Source organism: Rhinopithecus bieti, unplaced genomic scaffold (assembly GCF_001698545.2).
Source record: "Rhinopithecus bieti isolate Rb0 unplaced genomic scaffold, ASM169854v2 scaffold_11933, whole genome shotgun sequence".
In the NCBI taxonomy this organism is placed as follows: domain Eukaryota; kingdom Metazoa; phylum Chordata; class Mammalia; order Primates; family Cercopithecidae; genus Rhinopithecus; species Rhinopithecus bieti.
This window is the reverse complement of record NW_016806995.1, coordinates 1,018,941-1,038,114: the sequence shown is the minus strand read 5'-3', so window position 1 is coordinate 1,038,114 and position 19,174 is coordinate 1,018,941. Positions and strand designations below refer to the sequence as shown.

The following is a 19,174-nucleotide window of genomic DNA, read 5'->3' as shown; positions in this document are numbered from 1 at the left end:
CTTGGAAGGCTGGGGTGGCGGGGATTGCTTGAGCCCAGGAGGTGGAGGTGGAGGTTGCAGTGAGCTGTGAGTGTGCCATTGCACTCCAGCCTGGATGACAGAATGAGCCCCTGTCTCAAAAAGAAAGAAAAAACATATTTTTGAGTTGTGACAAAACTTATGTAACATAAAATATAACATTTTAATCATTTTACTTATTCATTATTTTTGAGACAGAATCTCACTCTGTCACCCAGGCTGGAGTGCAGTGGCATGATCTCAACTCACTGCAACCTCTGCCTCGGGTTCAAAGCAATTCTCCTGCCTCAGCCTCCCGAGTAGGTAGAATTACAGGCATGCGCCACCACACCGGGCTAAATTTTTTTTGTATTTTTAGTAGAGATGGAATTTTACCACGTTGGTCAGGCTGGTCTTGAACTCCTGGCCTCAAAGGATCCACCCACCTTGGCCTCCCAGTGTGCTGGGATTACAGGCATGAGCTACCACACTCAGCCACATTTTAATCATTTTAAAGTGTACAATTCAATAGTGTTGAGTAAATTTACATTGTTGTGCAGTTCATCTCCAGAGCTCTTTTCATCTTGCAAAACTGAAACTCAGTCTCCACTAAACAGCTACTCTCTGTTCCCCCTGCCAGCAGCCCCTGGAAATACCATCTACTTTCTGCCTGTATGAATTTAACTCCTTTAGGGACCGTATATGAGTGAAATCAGACAGTGTTTGTCTTTTTGCGACTGGCTTATTTCACTTAGCTTAAAAAGCATAATACTTATTTCACTTAGCATAGGTTTATTCGTGTTGTGGAATATGTCAGAATCATCCTTTTGAAGACTGAATAATATTCCATTTTATATATATAGGGAAAATATTATTTTTCTGGTAGAGAATTAAATTTTTTAAAAAATTAAGGACTTTTGGTGATACAGATTATTTTAAAAAATATATGCACAGGGGCGAAAGTCAAACAGTCCAAAAGCTAGTGCCCTGGGTCCCATGTCAGCAAGTCTCTCTCCTGAGAACCAGCTGCTCATTTTTGTATTGTGTGTCCTTCCAGGAATCACACAGGATGTGTGTACGTGAATTACGTGAATCTCCTTTTTTTTTTTTTCTTTCTCTTTGCACAATAATGAGCACAGTGTGTGGTTCTGCATCTTGCTTTTTTCACTTAACAACATTATCTTGGAGGTAATTTTTTTTTTTTTTTTTTTTTTGTGAGAGCGGAGTCTACGCTCTGTCACATCAGGCTGAGAGTGCAGTGGCGCATCTCGGCTCCTGCAGCTCGCGCCTTCCAGGTTCATGCCATTCTCCTGCCTCCAGCCTCCACCGAGTAGCTGGGACTACAGGCGCCGCGCCGGCCACGCCCGGCCTAATTTTTGTATTCTTAGTAGTAGACGGGGTTTCACTGTGTTAGGCCAGGATGGTCTCGATCTCCCCTGACCTCGTGATCCGCCCACCTTAGGCCTCCCGCAAGTGCTGGGATTACAGGCTTGAGCCGCCGCGCCTGGCCCATTTTTTTCTTTTTGAGACAGGGTCTCAGTCTGTAACTCAGGCTGGAGTGCAGTGGCATGATCACAGTTCACTGTAACCTCGACTTTGTGGGCTCAAGTGATCCTCCCGCCTCAGCTTCCTGAGTAACTAGGACCATAGGCGTGCACTACTACGCCTAGCTAACTTTTTTTTTTTTTTGGTAGAGATGAGGGTTTGTCATGTTGCCCAGGCTGGTCTCAAACTCCTGGGTTGAAGCCATCTTCCTGTCTCGGCCTCTCCAAGTACTGGGATTATAAGCCTGAGTCCCATCATTCCCGGCCTGGGATCTTTTTTTTTTTTTTTTTTTTTTGAGACGGAGTTTTGCTAACTCTTGTTGCCCAGGCTGGAGTGCAGTGGCACAACCTCAGCTCACTGCAATCTCCACCTCCTGGATTCAAGTGATTCTCCTGCCTCAGCCTCCCGAGTAGCTGGGATTACAGGCACGTGCCACCATGCCTGGCTAATTTTGTATTTTTAGTAGAGATGGGGTTTCTCCATGTTGGTCAGGCTGGTCTCGAACTCCTCATTCTTAAAGAGCCAGTTTATTCTGAAGCAGCTGCACGGAACCAGGGACAATGTCTGAGAAAAAACAGCTAGCCTCAGTAAGTAGGCAAAGCAGTGGATGTAGAATGTGAACATGGATTTCCAGATTTGACTGTGTTGTTCCCCTTTCTTTACATTAGGAACCTCTTAAAGCATTCAACAAGCAGATGGCTCTGTTGCTTCATGCACACTTCTGGGAGCTGTCCTGACGGCCTTGTAGCGATTTGTGAAACAGCGAACATGGTGCTCATTTCTCTTCATTTACAGGTGCTGTGCAAGTCCAAGAATGTTATCCTGAGGGAATGCTTCCTGCTGGCTGAGTTAGAAAACCGGAGGAGGCCCCCAACAGTGAGTGGGATAAATGTCCATGCAAAATTGGAAAGGGAACAAAAATTCCCCAGAGGGTGAGATGACCACCAGCTACCTACACTTTTTAAGCCACCTTCCCCTTTTCTGGAAGTATATTACTCTCTAACAGATTCTACTAAATATATGCACCTGTAATCCCAGCACTTTGGGAGGCTGAGGTGGGAGGATCGCTTGAGGCCAGGAGTTCAAGATCAGACTGGGCAACATAATGAGACCCTGTCTCCACAAAAAAATCAAGATAAAAATCAGTGAGACAAAACTTGGGTGCATTAAAAACATAAAAGAAAGAAAGAAAAAGTCAATTAGCCAGGTGCAGTGGTGTGCATCTATAGTCCCAGCTACTTTGGGAGGCTGAGGCAGGAGGATCGCTTGAACCCAGGAGTCTGAAGTTACAATGAGCCATGATTATGCACTCCAGGTTAGGTGACAGAGCAAGACCCTGTCTCTTAAAAAATCACTTAGAACGTGGCTTATATACATTAGCTTGGAACGTGATATTCATGTTCCAAGTTTAGTCCCAGTTTGTTCGTTTGCAGACATTCATTGAGCAGCACCTACTACGTATATGTGGCAGGCACTGTGCCAGGCACAGGGGTTTAGCAATAACAAGCCAGATGAGGTCCCTGCCCTCAATGGGCTTATAATCTAGTGGGAGAGGGTATAGGAAAATACCATCAAATAAAGAAGTTATAATAATGCCAGCATCATGAAGGACACATGTCAACAAAGAAACACAAAGGAAGGTGGCAGAGAGTGGCAGAGAATGACAGGCCTGGGGCAGCACTGGTTTCTGCTGGGCACTCACCACGTCTTTGCTGAGCAAGTGAGGCATCCTAGACAGATGCTTGTCCAGCTTCCACATGACCAGACCAAGCTTGGGCTTCTTAGGTGAGGACATCCAAAACCACCTCTTAATGGGCCAAATGGCCACTAGGAAGACAATCTGTCAATAGTTCAGCTCTATAGGGTTGACACCTTGAGCCCTGGCCAGTCTTCTCTGTATTCATTGGAAGCAGCAGTATCTCCCTGGCTCATTCTCTCTCTCTCTCTCTCTCTCTCTCTTTCTGCAGGTGGGGACTCAGTTTAAAAACAGTCTGAGCAGCCTTCTAGAAATCCTCATCTCTAAGGAGCCCTCCTACATTCGTTGCATCAAGCCCAATGACAGGAAAGAACCCAGTGAGTTGTGAATCATTATGAACTGGGCTCAGGAAAGGAGGCCGTAAGGCAAAGCGAGGTGGCAGTGGGTTGGGATCCTAAACACCACCACAAGCTCACCCGATGTCCTCTGGATGTGAATCATTTTCCTTTCTAAATAATAGAAGATGGCCAGGTGTTACATGCTTATGCCTGTAATCCCAGCACTTTGGGAGGTTGAGACAGGCAGATTACCTGAGCCCAGGAATTGGAGACCAGCTTGGGCAACATGGCAAAACCCCGTCTCTACAAAAAATGCAAAAATTAGCCAGGCATGGTGGCATGTCTCTACTAAAAATACAAAAACTAGCTGGGTGTAGTGGCATGTGCCTTTAGTCCCATCTACTTGGGAGGCTGAGGTGGGAGGATCAATTAAGCCCAGGAGTTCAAGGCTGCAGTGAGCCATGATTGTGCCACTGCACTCCAGTATGGGTGACAGAGTGAGACCCTATCTCAAAAAATAATAATAGAAGGTAAATGAATTCCTTTGGTGGTTCAGAGTGAGCATTGCTCAGAGCTTGGTCATTTTCAGGAGCTACAAAGCTGAGTCAGGCAGGTGTCAGAAGTAAGAGGAGTCAACGTTGCTCTTTTCCAGTCAGGGAACAGTCTTCCAAAATGATCCATGACTTGGGTAGTTTCTAAGCTCTTGCCATGGTCTATAATGTAGTCGTTAGGAACCATTATAGTGAATGATAATGAATCATCAGAGGCTCACAGAGGCCAGGCAGGAAAAGCAAATGAGTGAAGCAGACAGGTTGTAAGGCAATAGGGAGTAGAGGGGACTGCGGCAAACTGGAGAAGGCACATTCTGTCTAAAGGGGCAGCAGCACTACTCCTCTCCGGCCAGCTATTGCCATGTGGGACTCTGGGCCCAGGATAGCCAGATCTCAGGACTTTTCAAAGGAACCAGAAATTTAATTTTTTCCTGTAAAATTCCCCCATTTAAAAAAACACAACTGGGCTGGGCACAGTGGCTCATGCCTGTAATCCCAGCATTTTGGGAGGCTGAGGCAGGTGGATCACCTAAGGTCAAGAGTTCGAGACCAATCTGGACAACATGGTGAAACCTCGTCTCTACTAAAACTACAAAAATTAGCCAGGCATGGTCGGCGGGCACCTGAAATCCCTACAACTCGGGAGGCTGAGGCAGGAGAATCACTTAAACCCAGGAGGCAGAGGTTGCAGTAAGCTGAGATTGTGCCACTGCACTCCAGCCTGGGCAACAAGAGTGAAACCCCGTCTCAAAAATAAATAAATAAATAAAATTAATTAATTAATTAAGGCCTCACAAAACAAGTCTGGGGCCAGACCCAGCCCACTGAACTTCAGCTTTCAGACTGTGATCTGTCTTGGTTGAAATGAAGCCATGGAGTCCTTTCCTGTCATTCTCTCTTCTATTTCTCCAAAGGCAAATTTGATGACTTCCTCATAAGGCATCAGATCAAATACCTGGGGCTGATGGAGCACCTGCGGGTGAGACGGGCCGGTTTTGCATACCGGAGGAAATACGAGCATTTCTTGCAAAGGTAAAATGTGCTTTATTGATCTGAAGCTAATAGTCATGTGCCTACTATGTGAGAATCTCTGGGGTTTAATGATAAAGAAAATGGCATCCCTTAGGAAGGCTCAGTTTGGTTCTTAACTGCTATAGTTTATGACAGCTAAGAACACTCACATTTGGGAGAATACAAAAACCCAACTCTGTTGCTCACACTTTTAATTCCAGCACTTTGGGAGGCTGAGGCGGGTAGATCACGAGGTCAGGAGATCGAGACCATCTGGCTAACACGGTGAAACCCCATCTCTACTAAAAATACAAAAAGAAAAGAAAAAAACTTAACTGGGAGTGGTGGCGGGCACCCGTAGTCCCAGCTACTCGGGAGGCTGACGCAAGAGAATGGCATGAATCCAGGAGGCAGAGCTTGCAGTGAGCCGAGATCGTGCCACTGCACTCCAGCCTGGGCAGCAAAGCGAGACTCTGTCTCAAAACAAAGCAAAACAAAACAAAATGATAAAAACCAACTCTGGCTGGGTGCAGTGGCTCATGCCTGTAATCCCAGCATTTTGGGAGGCTGAGGTGGGAGGACTGCTTGAGGCCAGGAGTTCGAGACTGGCCTGGGCAACATGGCAAAACCCAATCTCTATCAAAAAAAGAAAAAAAAATTAGCTGGGTGTGGTGGTGCGCACCTGTAGTCCCAGCTACTTGGAAGGCTGAGGTGGGAGGATCACCTGAGACTGGGAGGTTGAGGCTTCAGTGAACTTGAGATCGCACCACTGCACTCCAGCCTGGGTGACAGAATGAGAACCCTGTCTCAAAAAAAACAAAACAAAACAAAAAACAAACACAAAAACTCAGTTTACCATCTTCTGTTCATCTCACTAATCCCTGTTTACCGTCAAGGGCAAGGCCAAGTACATAGACCTGCCACCAGGGGGCAGCCGTGGGCAGTGCCCCACAGGCCTCTGAATTAGCAGGGGAAGCTAAGTCCATTTGGGACCATAGGGCCTGGTTTAGTGCCTTAGCCCAACAGGTTGTCAAGAGCAGCAGGTTAGCAGCGGGAACATGGGTTTTCAAACCACACAAACTTGGGTCATAATCCTCATTCTCTTATAGCTGTGACCTGTCATTTCCCTGATCTGTAGGATTAAATTGTCTGGGCTCAGGGAATTTGTAAAGATTTAATGAAATATTTCTATGCCTATTCTCACCATCCCCCAAATTGCTTATACACCAACACTTCTTCAATGATGGGCTGTGTGTGAATTTATGCTACCAAAATAGCAACACACTCTCAAGCATAATAAATGGTCACTTTGGTGGGTCAGAATGGTTGACTATCAGCAATTTCATGTGGTTCAACCTAATATTTTGAGTGTAGTCATTTGAGACTCTTTGCCTTTGTTTTTCCTGGATGTACCTCCTTTGCCTACCATTTTGGCCCATCAGCTACTTATCATTCATTCATCCTCATCCCAAATTTGACTTCTGCGGCAGATGGCAGGGGCAACAGCCACCGCCCACCTCACCCCCCAAACACATGCGAACTTGATGTTCCCATCTACCTGTGTTTTTTTTGAACTTCATACATCTATTGTCTATTTTTGCTGCTGTCTGAGGCTCATTCATTCTTTCCATAAAAACTAGTGAGCAGGCCGGGCATGTTCGCTCACACCTGTAATCCCAGCACTTTGGGAGGCCAAGGTGGGCAGATGACTTGAGGTCAGGAGTTCAAGACCAACCTGACCAACATGGTGAAATCCTGTGTCTGCTAAAAATACAAAAATTAGCCAGGCGTGGTGATGCACGCCTGTAATTCCAGCTACTCGGGAGGCTGAGGCATGAGAATCATTTGAACCCAGGAGGCAGAGGTTGCAGTGAACTGCAATCATGCCACTGCACTCCGGCCTGGGTGATAGAATGAGACTCTGTATCAAGACAAAACAAACAAAAAAACTGGTGAGCAGCTATCTGAGCTAGCACTGTCCTAGCTGGGGTGACAGCAGAGAACAGAACAGACCCCATCTCTATCCTCATGGAATTTACTTTCTATGGGGGAGACCAGCAATAACAAAGATGTAAAGTTGGCTCTCCATACCCATGGGTTCCACATCCGAGGATTCAACCAACTATGGATTGAAAATGCTTTTAAAAATACAATGAAAATAACAATACAACAATAATAATACAAATTAAAAAGCAATACATGTAATAACTATTTACATAGTATTAGGTATAATAAGTAATTTAGAGATGATTTAAAGTGTATAGGAGGATGTACTCAGGTTATATGCAAACACTATGCCATTTTTTATCAGGGACTTGAACATCCGTGGATTTTGTATCCATGGGGGTCCTGGAACCAATCCACCACAGATACTGAGGGGTGACTGTATAAGGTCAGGCAGGGATATGTTATTTGAAGAAAAGTGAATCCTGGTAAAGGGAAAGAGTGGCCAGTCTCCTTCCTTAGGTAAGGGGGTCACTCTCTGAGTGACGGAGTGAGCCATGAGGACAATTGGTGTCTTCGTCTGTTTGGGCTGCTATAATGAAACACTGGGTGGCTTCTAAACAACGGAAACTTCTCACAGTTCTGGAGGCTGGGAAGTCCAAGTTCAAGGTGCTGGTAGACTCAGTGTCTGGTGAGGGCCAGCTTCAGCTTCCTTGTTTGTAGATGGTGCCTTCTCACTGTGTCTTCACATAGTGGAAGGGGCAGATGAGCTCATAGGGGCACTGATCTCATTTATGAGTGCTCCACCCTTGTGACCTAATCACCTGTCAGAGGCCTTGCCTCCTAACACCATCCCACTGGGAGTTAGATTTCATCATATGAATTTTGTGGGGACACAGACGATCAGTCCATAGCATTCAGGGAACATCAATCTAGGCAGGAAAGCCTGGAGATGGGAGTAGGCTCCAGGGCAAGCTGAGAGGCCAGCATGGCAGCTGGTCAGTGGCTGGGGACAGAGAGGCAGGGGGAGGTTCACAGGACTGAGCTGGAGATGGCCGAACCCTGTGCACCTGCCTGGCACCACTTCCCTTGATCAGGGAGCAACCATATCATAGAGTTGAAGAGGACAGAAGGTACTAGTCCCTCCAACCTGCAGGCATTTAGGGCTTCTCCCCAGCCCCTCCTTATCTGTCTAACTTTGGCAGTGCGTGCTGGTATTGGGCAAGGTCTGCATGGATGAAAGCAGGGCCTGAGACATCCTGGCTAACACGGTGAAACCCTGCCTCTACTAAAATATACAAAAAATTAGCTGGGTGTGATGGCGGGCGCCTGTAGTTGCAGCTACTTGGGAGGCTGAGGCAGGAGAATGGCGTGAACCCAGGAGGCAGAGCTTGCAGTGAGTGGAGATCGTGCCACTGCACTCCAGCCTGGGTGACAAAGCGAGACTCTGTCTCAAAAATAAATAAATAATAAAAATAAACATAATATGAAAGGAAGGAGCATATTGGGAACACCGCTGCTAGCACTCACTGAGTCTTGGACTGGGGCCAAATACCTAGTGTGTATTATTTAAACCTCATGAGAACCCCATGAGGAAGGTCGTGTTACTGTTCACATTGCACCGGTGAGGTGGTGACTCGTCCCACTCTGGAGTTGGGCTGTTTCATTCTGTTTCTACGCCAGTGGCTCCAATTGTGTTGCTTCCAGCCTTGATCCATCTGCATTTCTGAATTCTGCATTCACTTGTTCCATTATACTACAGACATCACAGTTCTCTTTCTAGTGACTGCAGGGTAGAAGGGAACTGCATGCTGGAATCAGGTTCTTAACACTGGAGCCAAAATTACCCCTGGGGGTGCGGGAAGCCCTCAACACTTCACAAGCATGGAACCTTTTCTTTCTCTTCTCTACTCTTTCTTGAGACAGGGTCTCTGTTACCCAGGCTGGAGTACTCACTGAAGCCTCAACCTCCTGGACTCAAGCGATCCTCCTGCCTCATCCTCCTGAGTAGCTGGGACTACAGCCGCACACCGCCACACCTGGCTAAAAAAAAATTTTTTTTTTCTTTTTTTTTTTGAGATGGAGTCTCGCTCTGTCACCCAGGCTAGAGGGCAGTGGTGCAATCTCGGTTACTGCAAGCTCTATCTCCCGGGTTCAATGCCATTCTCCTGCCTCAGCTTCCTCAGTAGCTAGGACTACAGGCGCCCGCCATCATGCCCGGCTAATTTTTTATATTTTTAGTAGAGACGGGGTTTCACTGTGTTAGCCAGGATGGTCTCGATCTCCCGACCTTGTGATCTGCCTGCTGAGGATCACAAAGTGCTGGGATTATAAGCATGAGCCACCGCGCCCAGCCTTTTTTTTTTTTAAGTAGAGACAGGGTCTGCCCAGGCTGGTCTCAAATGCCTGGCCTCAAGTGATCCTCCTGCCTTGGCCTCCAAAATTGCTGGGATTACAAGCTTGACACACGGTACCTGGCCCCAAGCATTGAACTTTTTCTTCTGGTGCTAGACTACATTTGTTTGTTCAGTTTTCTGTTGATGGACATCTGGGTTGTTTCCATGTTTTGGCTATTATGAATCATAGCACCATGCACTGCTACACCCAGTGACTGCTATGAACATTCAGGTATGAATGTTCGGACACCTTTTCATTTCTCTTGGACAGTTACCTAGGAGTAGAACTGAGTCACTGGGTTGAGCATCTGATGATGTCATTGTTCTACAAAGACAGGTCAAACTTCCTATTACATTGAAACAGTTTATCTTTTCTTCCTTTCTTGCAAAGCACCCATCTTTGAATTCGAGAAAGTTCGTGTGATGGGACTACTACATACAGTGAGTGGCTGACATGCCACAGCAGCGCTCAGCAGGCTTCTGGGGCCGGGGATGTTGGGGAGGGCTAGAGGAAGGTACAGTCACAGCTTCTCCATGTCGGTCTCCTCTCCTGCTAGGTACAAGTCCTTATGCCCAGACACCTGGCCGCACTGGCACGGGCCTCCAGCAGAGGGCGTGGAACGGCTGATCAACTACATCGGCTACAAACCTGAGGAATACAAGTTAGGCAAGTAAGTGACCAGAAGACCACCGAATGGTCTCTTCCCTTGACATCAAAGGGTTTGTGCATTGATCCGTATCCATCTAGAGCCTGGAGACTCAATTCCTAGGGATTTACGGAGATTTACAAGATGTATGCCTCATCTACTCAATGTAAATGCAGCTCTTAATTATTTAGAAGAGCTATGGTGCTGCCAGTGGGAGGCCGTGAAGTTATAAAGGAACGCTCCGCACTAAACTGGCTCGGCAGATGGGCCTCCTTGCTGGCAAAACACAGGGAAGCAGAGGGGCCACCTAACCTCTGTGTGCCTGGATTCTTTCACTGTTTCCATGTACGCGTGACCTGCCAGAGGAGCTTTTGGGACCTAGACAATGTGAGATCATCTGTAGCATCTCAGAAATGGTGTGCTAGAACTCTTAACTGGAGTCTTAGTTGTCCATGAGCAGAGAACTTTCGTACGCATTGAAAGCTTTCAGGCACAACTCAAGGGACATGAATCGGGAAGATCTGAGGCCGCCTTGTTGGTCATTTTGGTCAGGGTTAATGTGGTTGCAGGGAAAGGTGCCCCAGCGTGAAGATGTATTCCCCAAGGCAGGGCTTCCCTGCTCCGGAGATCTCTGCCTGTGACCCTGTTCGTGAGCTTTCCCCGCCGACTCCGAACTCCCGCTTGTACATGGTCGTCTGGGCCGCCTTGGCCTCTCTCCATCTTTAGGCTCCTATTCTGGGCCTGTTCCAAGGATCACTTACTTATTCAATCCAGATATCCAAGGGGATTCTGCAAGGCTCAGCACATCCTGAGGGAGGCAGGGCATGGAGGTCAGAGGTGGGATCCGTCTGTCCCCTGTTCCATAAATTAGAACAGGGACAAGAGAGAGTGGGATCATCAGGCACCACCCACTGCTGCCCCCAGTGGCTGCTCAGGGAACTTTCCCTCACCAGGCTGAGGGTGGGGCAGGCAAAGTGAGGTCAGTATTTGTAACTTCTCTCTGCTGGCTAATGTGATCTTTTTTTTTTTTTTTTTTTTGAGACAGAGTCTTGCTCTGTCACCCAGGCTGCAGTGGCGCAATCTCGGCTCACTGTAACCTCCGCCTCCCGGGGTCAAGCGATTCTCCTGCCTCAGCCTCTCAAGTAGCTGGGATTACAGGTGCACGCCACCATGCCGAGCTAATTTTTGTATTTTTAGTAGAGATGGGGTTTCACCACGTTGGTCAGTCTGGTCTCAAACTCCTGACCTCAGGTGATCCGCCTGCCTCAGCCTCCCAAAGTGCTGGGATTACAGGCGTGAGTCACCACGCCCCGGCATGATCTTCTTTTAAGCTTCGATCGACATTCTTTATCTGGCGTGGTGGCTGGTGCCTGTAATCCCAGCTACTCGGGAGTCTGAGGCATGAGAATCACTTGAACCTGTGAGACGGGGATTGCAGTGAGCCGAGATTGCGCCACTGCACCCCAGCCTGGGCAACAAACTGAGACTCTGTTTCAAAACAAAAAACAAACAAACAAAAAAACACCCATATTCTTTGTCGTCACTCTTGAAAGCCCAGGAACATAACTTAAAGCAACCTCAGGTTAGGATGGTGTATTCATTTCCTAGGACTATGTCACAAATGATCACAAAGTGACTGATTTAAAACAAATCTGTTCTCTCCTAGCTGTGGAGGCCAGAAATCCAAAAATCAAGAGCTGGCAGGGCCACGTTCCTGCAGGAGCCTCTTCCAGCTCTGGCGGCTGCTGGTGTTGCTTAGCTGTAGCTGTGTCCCTCCAATCTCTGCCTCCGTGCTCACAGGGGCTCCTCCCTGTGTCTTTCTGTGTGTATAGGGACACTCTCAGTGGATTTAGGGCCCACCCTATTCCAGGATGATCTCATTTCTATCCTTACCTCAGTCACATCTGCAAACACCCTATTTCCAAATAAGATCATATTCTGAGGTTCTGCGTGGACATGAATTTTTGAAGGGGGCACCGTTCAACCCACTAGATGGTAAACTGACCAATTAATTACAAAAACATTTCTTTTCACTTTTAGAACCAAAATATTCATTCGTTTCCCCAGAACTCTGTTTGCTACCGAAGATGCCTTGGAATTTTGTAAACATCAACTAGGTATGATTTCTTTTTCTGTCCTGATTTCAATAGAATATGAAATGAACAAGTAGAGCTTGGGGATACATCTTAAACATGGGTGTTTGATATAACGTTAGAAGCATTTACTTTGGAAACTAGGAACGAGATATGGGATTATGATAAAATCCCTGTGAATTTCTGTTTTCATGAGTGCTTGGAGGTCAGTCACAGATGCAGGCAGATATATAAACGTTGTTCTGCCGTCTCAATGCTCGTTTGGATCAGATCCTGTTGTTCACTACTGGGGTGTAAAACCATGAGAGACCAGTCCCTTTAAATTAACGTTTCCAAAATGTCACTTGTCTGTGTGTCTGATGTTGGAAAGTGTAGCTTCAAAGCCTGCAGCCTGGGGGTTTGTTGGGAATGGTCAATGAGAAAAGTTAGATGGGGAAATGCAAAAAGTAAAAAATCAAAACTGCTGGGGGAGGGAGTGTCCCCTTTGAAATGTAACCGGCCTGTCAAGAAGCACGCTTGAGTCATTTGAGGGCCTGCCATATGCCAGGTGAACACTAAGTCCTTTATACCATGGTCTCATTCTGTTCTGAGAACAGACCCATGAGGTAGGTGACACGGGTGTTACTGTCTTCACTTTCTATGCAGGGAAACTGAGGCCCAGAGGTGTTGATAACTTGTTGAAGGCTACACAGCGAGTAAGCAGCCGAGCTGGGGTTTGAACGTGGGTGTATCTGGCTTCAAGGCTTGGTGGTCTCATTTTCTGACCTCCGTAGCAGTGGGCACCAATGGCTGGGGATGTGGCTGAAGGGCCATAGTTAGGCCAGCAGGGCCTGAGCCAGCATCTCTAACCGGCTCGCAGGGAACAGGGCGTGGCTGCTCTGTAAGGCCCTTCATGAGCTTGGCCTCTGATAGGACCCAGATTGCTGTGTAGAGGGGGTGGATGCAGGATTGAGAAGCCGAGGGAGAGTTCTGTGGTCAGACCTGGGTTCGTGCTCCTCCTTAGCTGTGTTGCCCAGCAAGTGTCTTCACCATCTGTCTGAACCTGCATGCCCATGTGTAAACTGTGCTGATGATGCCTGCCTTGTGGGCTGGGGTATGAGAATGAAACCCAATGCCTGGCATGGAACTGGGGGGCTCTTAGCACTAGGTCTGTTCCTTGCCCTGGGAAAAGGAAAGGCAGGAAGGCAACTCCAGTTCCCAGGCAGCATCTGGGAGCCAGGCGTCATGTAACCAGCCAGCTCTCAGGTCTGTAACCAGCCAGCTCTCAGGTCTGTAACCAGCCAGCTCTCAGGTCTGCAGTGCTGAACTGGCTTCCTGAAACATCACTACACACAGGCCTTTGATGCCCCCTTCTGTTATCCCCCAAACACCCCTGGAGGTCACAACCACAAAGATGCACAAATGCAAAGCCCTTTCACCAAAACATCTGTTTTATTTCAAGTTGCAAGAATCCAAGCCACATACAAAAGCTGCCTAGGAAGGAAAGAATATGTGAAAAAAAGACAAGCAGGTAAGAATTAAAAAGAAACACACGAGTTTGCTCCCGTTCTCATCTGCTTGGCACCTGGGGGCACATCTGTGAGTTCTCTCCTCCTGCTCATCCTTAAAACCTTGGTGTGGGGCTATCCTGCGGTCCAATTCTGGGACCTCTTCTCATTTTTCCTTACTGATTGGAGATTTATAAAATAGTGGCCTGTATTTGTTCCACAGGCATGTTTTATTGGACCTACAATATGTGTACATTTAAAGAATAATTTTGTGGGCCAGGCACCATGGCTCATACCTATGATCCTAGCACTTTGGGAGGCTGAGGCGGGTGGATTACTTGAGCTCAAGAGTTCGAGACCACCCTTGGCAACATGGTGAAACCCTGTCTCTACCAAAAAACAAATAAACAAAAAAACCCAAAAATTAGCTAGGCGTGGTGGTTAACGCCTGTAGTCCCAGCTACTTGGAGGGCTGATGCAGGAGGATTGTTTGAGCCCAGAAGGCGGAGGTTGCAGTGAGCCACGATGGAACCACTGCACTCCAGCCTGGGTGACAAAGTGAGACCCTGTCTCAAAAAAAACAAAAGAATAATTTTTGAAAAAGGTTTCAAACATACAAGTCCCTTGAAGCCCTTCCTTTTTTTTTGTCCCTCCCCAGTCATGTTCTCAAACAACACTCCCACCCATACGCATACATTTCTTGGGAGTAACCACTCTCTTGAATTTTGCATTAATCATTCTCTTGTTTTTCTTCAGTAGTTTCACTATTTACGGATGTATCTCTAAATAATCTGTTTATAATTTGGCATGTTTTAAACTTAAGAAAACTATACTCTTGGTATTTTGGGTGACATTTTTGCACTCCAGATTGTTTCTGAAATTCAACCAGGAGATGTGTGTAGATTTAAGTTATTCATTTGCTCATAGCTACATAGTATTCCACTGTAGCAGAGGTCAGCATTATAGGAAGTATTTTAGACTTGGGGGTCTTATGGTCTCCGTCACAGCTACTCAACTCTGCCATGGTAGCAGGAAAGTAGCTTTAGAGAATATGTAAATGAATGGGCAGGGCCATGTTGAAATGAAACTTTATTTATATAAACAAGCGGCGGGCTGTAGTGAGCCAGCCTCTGAGCTATGAGTATGCCACAACTTAACTGTTCTGTTGATGGATATTTGGGTTGATTCAAGTTGCTTGTTTTTGTAAATGAAACAATGCTGTTCTGAGGATTAAAAGAAAAGCGTTCAAAAAATCTGAATACTCAAAAATCAAAAAATCTGAAGAGCATTTAAAAATTGGGAAACAGGCCAGGCACGGTAGCTCACACCTGTAATTTCAGCACTTCGGGAGGCCAAGGTGGGTGGATCACCTGAGGTCAGGAGTTTGAGATCAGCCTGCCCAACATGGCGAAACCCTGTCTCTACTAAAAACACACAAAAAATAGCTGGGCGTGGTGGTGCACATCTGTAATCCTAGCTACTCAGGAGGCTGAGGTGGGAGAATCACTTGAACCTGTGTAGCGGAGGTCGCAGTGAACCAAGATCACACCACTGCACTCCAGCCTGGGCGACAGAGTGAGACTCCATCTCAAAAAAAAAAAAAAAAAAAAAAGGAAATAAGCCAGAACCTAAGTTTTATGTGCCCTCATTTATGTACCCCAATTTTTTAATGTAGACAACTAAAAGTAAACCCCAGTGAGACTAAACATGGTGGTAAGACTTATCTGTACCATCACAAGTGCCATTGCTGTGGCTGAAAAAGACCCTGGGAAAATGACTCCCTCATGTAATTTCGGGAAATCTTCCATAGGCCCCTCTGTTCTGTCTCCCCCTGGTTCAATTGTTGCCTGAGTGCTCCCAGGTAAGAACTGATGACATTCATCCGACCTTCCATCTCTGAGGCTAACAGAGTGTTGTGGTGGGTGTCCAGATGTTTGTTGAATGGATAAAGCCTTCTGGAAAAGCCTTCTGTGTTTCCATACGATTGTGCTCACCTTCTAATGCCAGCAGTGAACTCTTTCAGCCATCAAACTGGAAGCCCACTGGCGTGGGGCTCTGGCTCGGAAGGCAATCCAAAGGCGAAAGTGGGCCGTGCGGATCATCAGAAAGTAAGTTTTCAGGTACAACAGAAAGGACAGGTCACTAAACGCTGGTGCCCTGCAGGGGATGGTCATGGAGGTAGATGAGTTCTTTGTGATTTTTGGATTTGTGCAGAAAGGAAAAACTCCCTTCAGAATGCCATTAGGAATTCAGGTCCATCCCTTTGCTCTGAGCTGAATTTGACGGTGATCACAACTCAATGTATTTGGAATTTCTCTTAGCCTGGCTCAAAAGTCACAACGTCAAATGCCTTCTGATGCCAGGCAGGCAAAGTGAGCGAATCTCATGAGCTGGGACAAGCCAACAGGGCATGGTGGAGACCGCAGCAAAGTGGGACGCCCAGTCCGCCTCAGCAAAGTGGGACGCCCAGTCCGCCTCAGCAAAGTGGGACGCCCAGTCCGCCTCAAGGCGGGCCAGTAACTAGCCCATTCCAGTTGACTGCTGCTGTGGGGAAACGTAGCCAGATGGCTTGAATTTTCAGGGAACACTGAAATCTGGGTTTTGGAGTTTTGTTGTTGTTGTTGTTTGTTTTTTTGTTTGAGACAGAGTCTCACTCTGTCACCCAGGCTGGAGTACGGTGGTGCAATCTAGGCTCACTGCATCCTCCGCCTTCTGGGTTCAAGCGATTCTCCTGCCTCAGCCTTCCAAGTAGCTGGGATTATGGGCACACACCACCACACCTGGCTAAATTTTTCGTATTTTTAGTAGAGACGGGGTTTCACCATGTTGGTCAGGCTAGTGTCGAATTCTTGACCTCAAATGATCCGCCTGCCTCAGCCTCCCAAAGTGCTGGGATTACAGGCATGAGCCACCATGCCCAGCCTTGAAATCTGGCTTTTATGCACTACTTCCTAACTTTTTTTGATTGGCAACTAATTAAAGCTCCTCAAAACAAAACAAAAGGCCATGTGGGTGAAACTGAACATATGTGTGGGGTAGATTTGGCCTGGGGCCTACATTCCAGGCTTCTGGCCTATGTGGTCATCTCAACAGCCTCTACCACTTTGGCCTCCTTTGAATCAAAGAAGAGGGAAGAGAATGTAAATCTCAGTGAAGAAATGGTCCAGAAAAGAAAGAAAACATTTTCCTTTTTAGGTTCATCAAGGGATTCATCAATCGCAACAAACCCCTCTGTCCTGACAACGAGGAATTTATCGTGTTTGTGCGGAAGAATTACATCTTGAATCTCCGGTATCACCTTCCAAAGACTGTCCTGGACAAGAGCTGGCTGAGGCCTCCTGGCATCTTGGAAAATGTAAGGACTAATGTGGGATTTCCAGTGTTGTAAGTAACACGGGCACTGATGAAGCTTAACTCTCGTATGTCTTTGTGCTGCCTCCCTTTGGCTTGAAAGGGCTGCCCTGGCAAAGCCCTTCTTCCCAAGGATGCTGCACAAGAATTTGAACTTAGAACTCGTGACGTCCTTACTAACATTATAAAGCCACTGGAGGTTGTTTGAACAGAGCACTTTTTTTTTTTTTTTTTTTTTTTTGAGATGGAGTCTTGCTCTGTCACCCAGGCTAGAGCACAGTGGTGCAATCTTGGCTCACTGCAACCTCCGCCTCCCAGGCTCAAGTGATTCTCATGGGTCAGCCCCCTGAGTAGCTGGGATTACAGGCACCCGCCACTACGCCTAGCTAATCTTTGTATTTTTAGTAGAGACGGGGTTTTGCCATGTTGGCCAGGCTGGTCTCGAACTCCTGACCCCAAGTGATCCGTCCGCCTCAGCCTCCCAAAGTGCTGGGATTACGGGTGTGAGCCACCACGCTCGGCTGACAGAGCACTTTCAAATGGTTTCCGTTCTTGACGTAGCCTACGTAGAATCATCTCAAGAGATGGTCTGAGGACCCTCTGTGTCTGGAACTTAGAGGCAGGGCTGTTCTAAGATTCCTGGGCTCTACTTTCGACCCACTGAGTCAAAATCTCCAGGAATCTCATTATAGCCAGTTCTGCAGGAAAGTCATAAACATATTCAAGTTTGAGAATCATTAGTTAAGCAACAGCAAAAAGTTGGGAGAGGATCTGGTTAGCTGCTCTGACTATAAAATATAAAATATTAACACTGTGCTTGAAATCAAACTGAACCCAGCAGTGTTTTTTTAAAAGCTTCATTTTGATTGCCACAGCCCCAGACAGGGAGTGAGTGAGGCAAGTGGAAAGAAGTATGTTCTCCACACAGGCATCAGATCTGCTCAGGAAAATGTGCGTGAGGAACCTGGTGCAGAAGTACTGCCGGGGGATCACAGCTGAGCGGAAAGCAATGGTAGGGACATGATGTCTGCAGTGGCAGGTGGTGGAGGGGGTGAGAGTGGGTCCTGAGTGTCAGTCCTCCTCATCCACCATTTCACCTATAAGCAGGGGGTCATGCTGGTCCCATGCTTTGAAATGTTCAAGATAATTGCAGGTAGACCAGCAGAGAGCCCTAGATGAATGCCAGCTGTTACTGTAGTCAGCATGGCTCCCTTGGTTACCATGGGAAAACGATGGCAATGGCTCCTGCCATTCATCCACGGGAGCAGAGAACGTAGACCCCTTTCTGCTGGAGATCTGTTTTTCACTGTGCTAACCTGTGGGTCTTTTGCGTAAAGGGCACTATTTCAGGGTTTGTGGTCTTTCTCTGTTGGAATTACTCAACTCTGCTGCTACAGTGACAAAGCAGCCATGGACAATGTGTGCATGAATAGCATGGCTCTGTCCCAATAGAACGTTACTTACAAAAATGGACAGCAGGCTGAGTTTCGCCTGCAGGCTGAGTTTCACCTGCAGGCTGTGGTTTCCCAATCCCTGATCTACAAGAAACTGCTCTGGGAACGCTGAAAAATCTACTTTCAGGAAGGTAGTAAGGGAACAAGCAGAAATGTCAACCCAGTCTCTACCAATATGACTTTTAGGGCATTTTGGCCAAAGCCAGGAAGGTGTTCTGACTTGCATGCTCCAGGGTAACAAGGCTCCCACAGTTTATCCAAAAAAGGATGTGACATCAACGGGTCTAGAGCTCCACTATCCCAAAGAAGCCTGTGGCTACCATTTTTATACTTTCAATTGTGTATTACCAGATGCAGCAAAAGGTAGTTACAAGTGAAATCTTCAGGGGAAGGAAAGATGGCTACACAGAAAGTTTAAATCAACCCTTTGCCAACAGTCGGATAAGTAAGTACGTTTTCCAGCCTATGTATTTGGCTTTCCAATTCTAAAAGGAGTCAAAGGGTGGGGTGCGGTGGCTCATGCCTGTAATCTCAGCACTTTGGGAGGCCGAGGTGGGCAGATTGCCTGAGCTCAGGAGTTTGAGACCAGCCTGGCCAACATGGTGAAACCCCATTTCAACTAAAATACAAAAATTAGGAGGGTGTGGTGGCAGGCACCTGTAGT

At 47.0% G+C, this 19,174-nt stretch overlaps 1 protein-coding gene across 7 annotated transcripts in view; it reads left to right on the top strand.

The window, feature by feature from the left end:
• Positions 1–19,174, top strand: part of MYO1H (myosin IH) — a 107,484-nt gene that overhangs the window by 82,210 nt on the left and 6,100 nt on the right. For 6 of the 7 annotated variants that reach the window (XM_017879710.1, XM_017879706.1, XM_017879707.1 and 3 more), the window contains 10 exons: positions 2,338–2,418; positions 3,510–3,615; positions 5,042–5,159; positions 10,036–10,149; positions 12,166–12,242; positions 13,660–13,728; positions 15,729–15,813; positions 16,901–17,060; positions 17,985–18,068; positions 18,862–18,955. In XM_017879710.1, coding sequence (XP_017735199.1) covers positions 2,338–2,418; positions 3,510–3,615; positions 5,042–5,159; positions 10,036–10,149; positions 12,166–12,242; positions 13,660–13,728; positions 15,729–15,813; positions 16,901–17,060; positions 17,985–18,068; positions 18,862–18,955 — 988 coding nt within the window. The remainder of the gene's footprint in view (positions 1–2,337; positions 2,419–3,509; positions 3,616–5,041; positions 5,160–10,035; positions 10,150–12,165; positions 12,243–13,659; positions 13,729–15,728; positions 15,814–16,900; positions 17,061–17,984; positions 18,069–18,861; positions 18,956–19,174) is intronic. The other variant, XM_017879708.1, reaches the window with a different exon arrangement.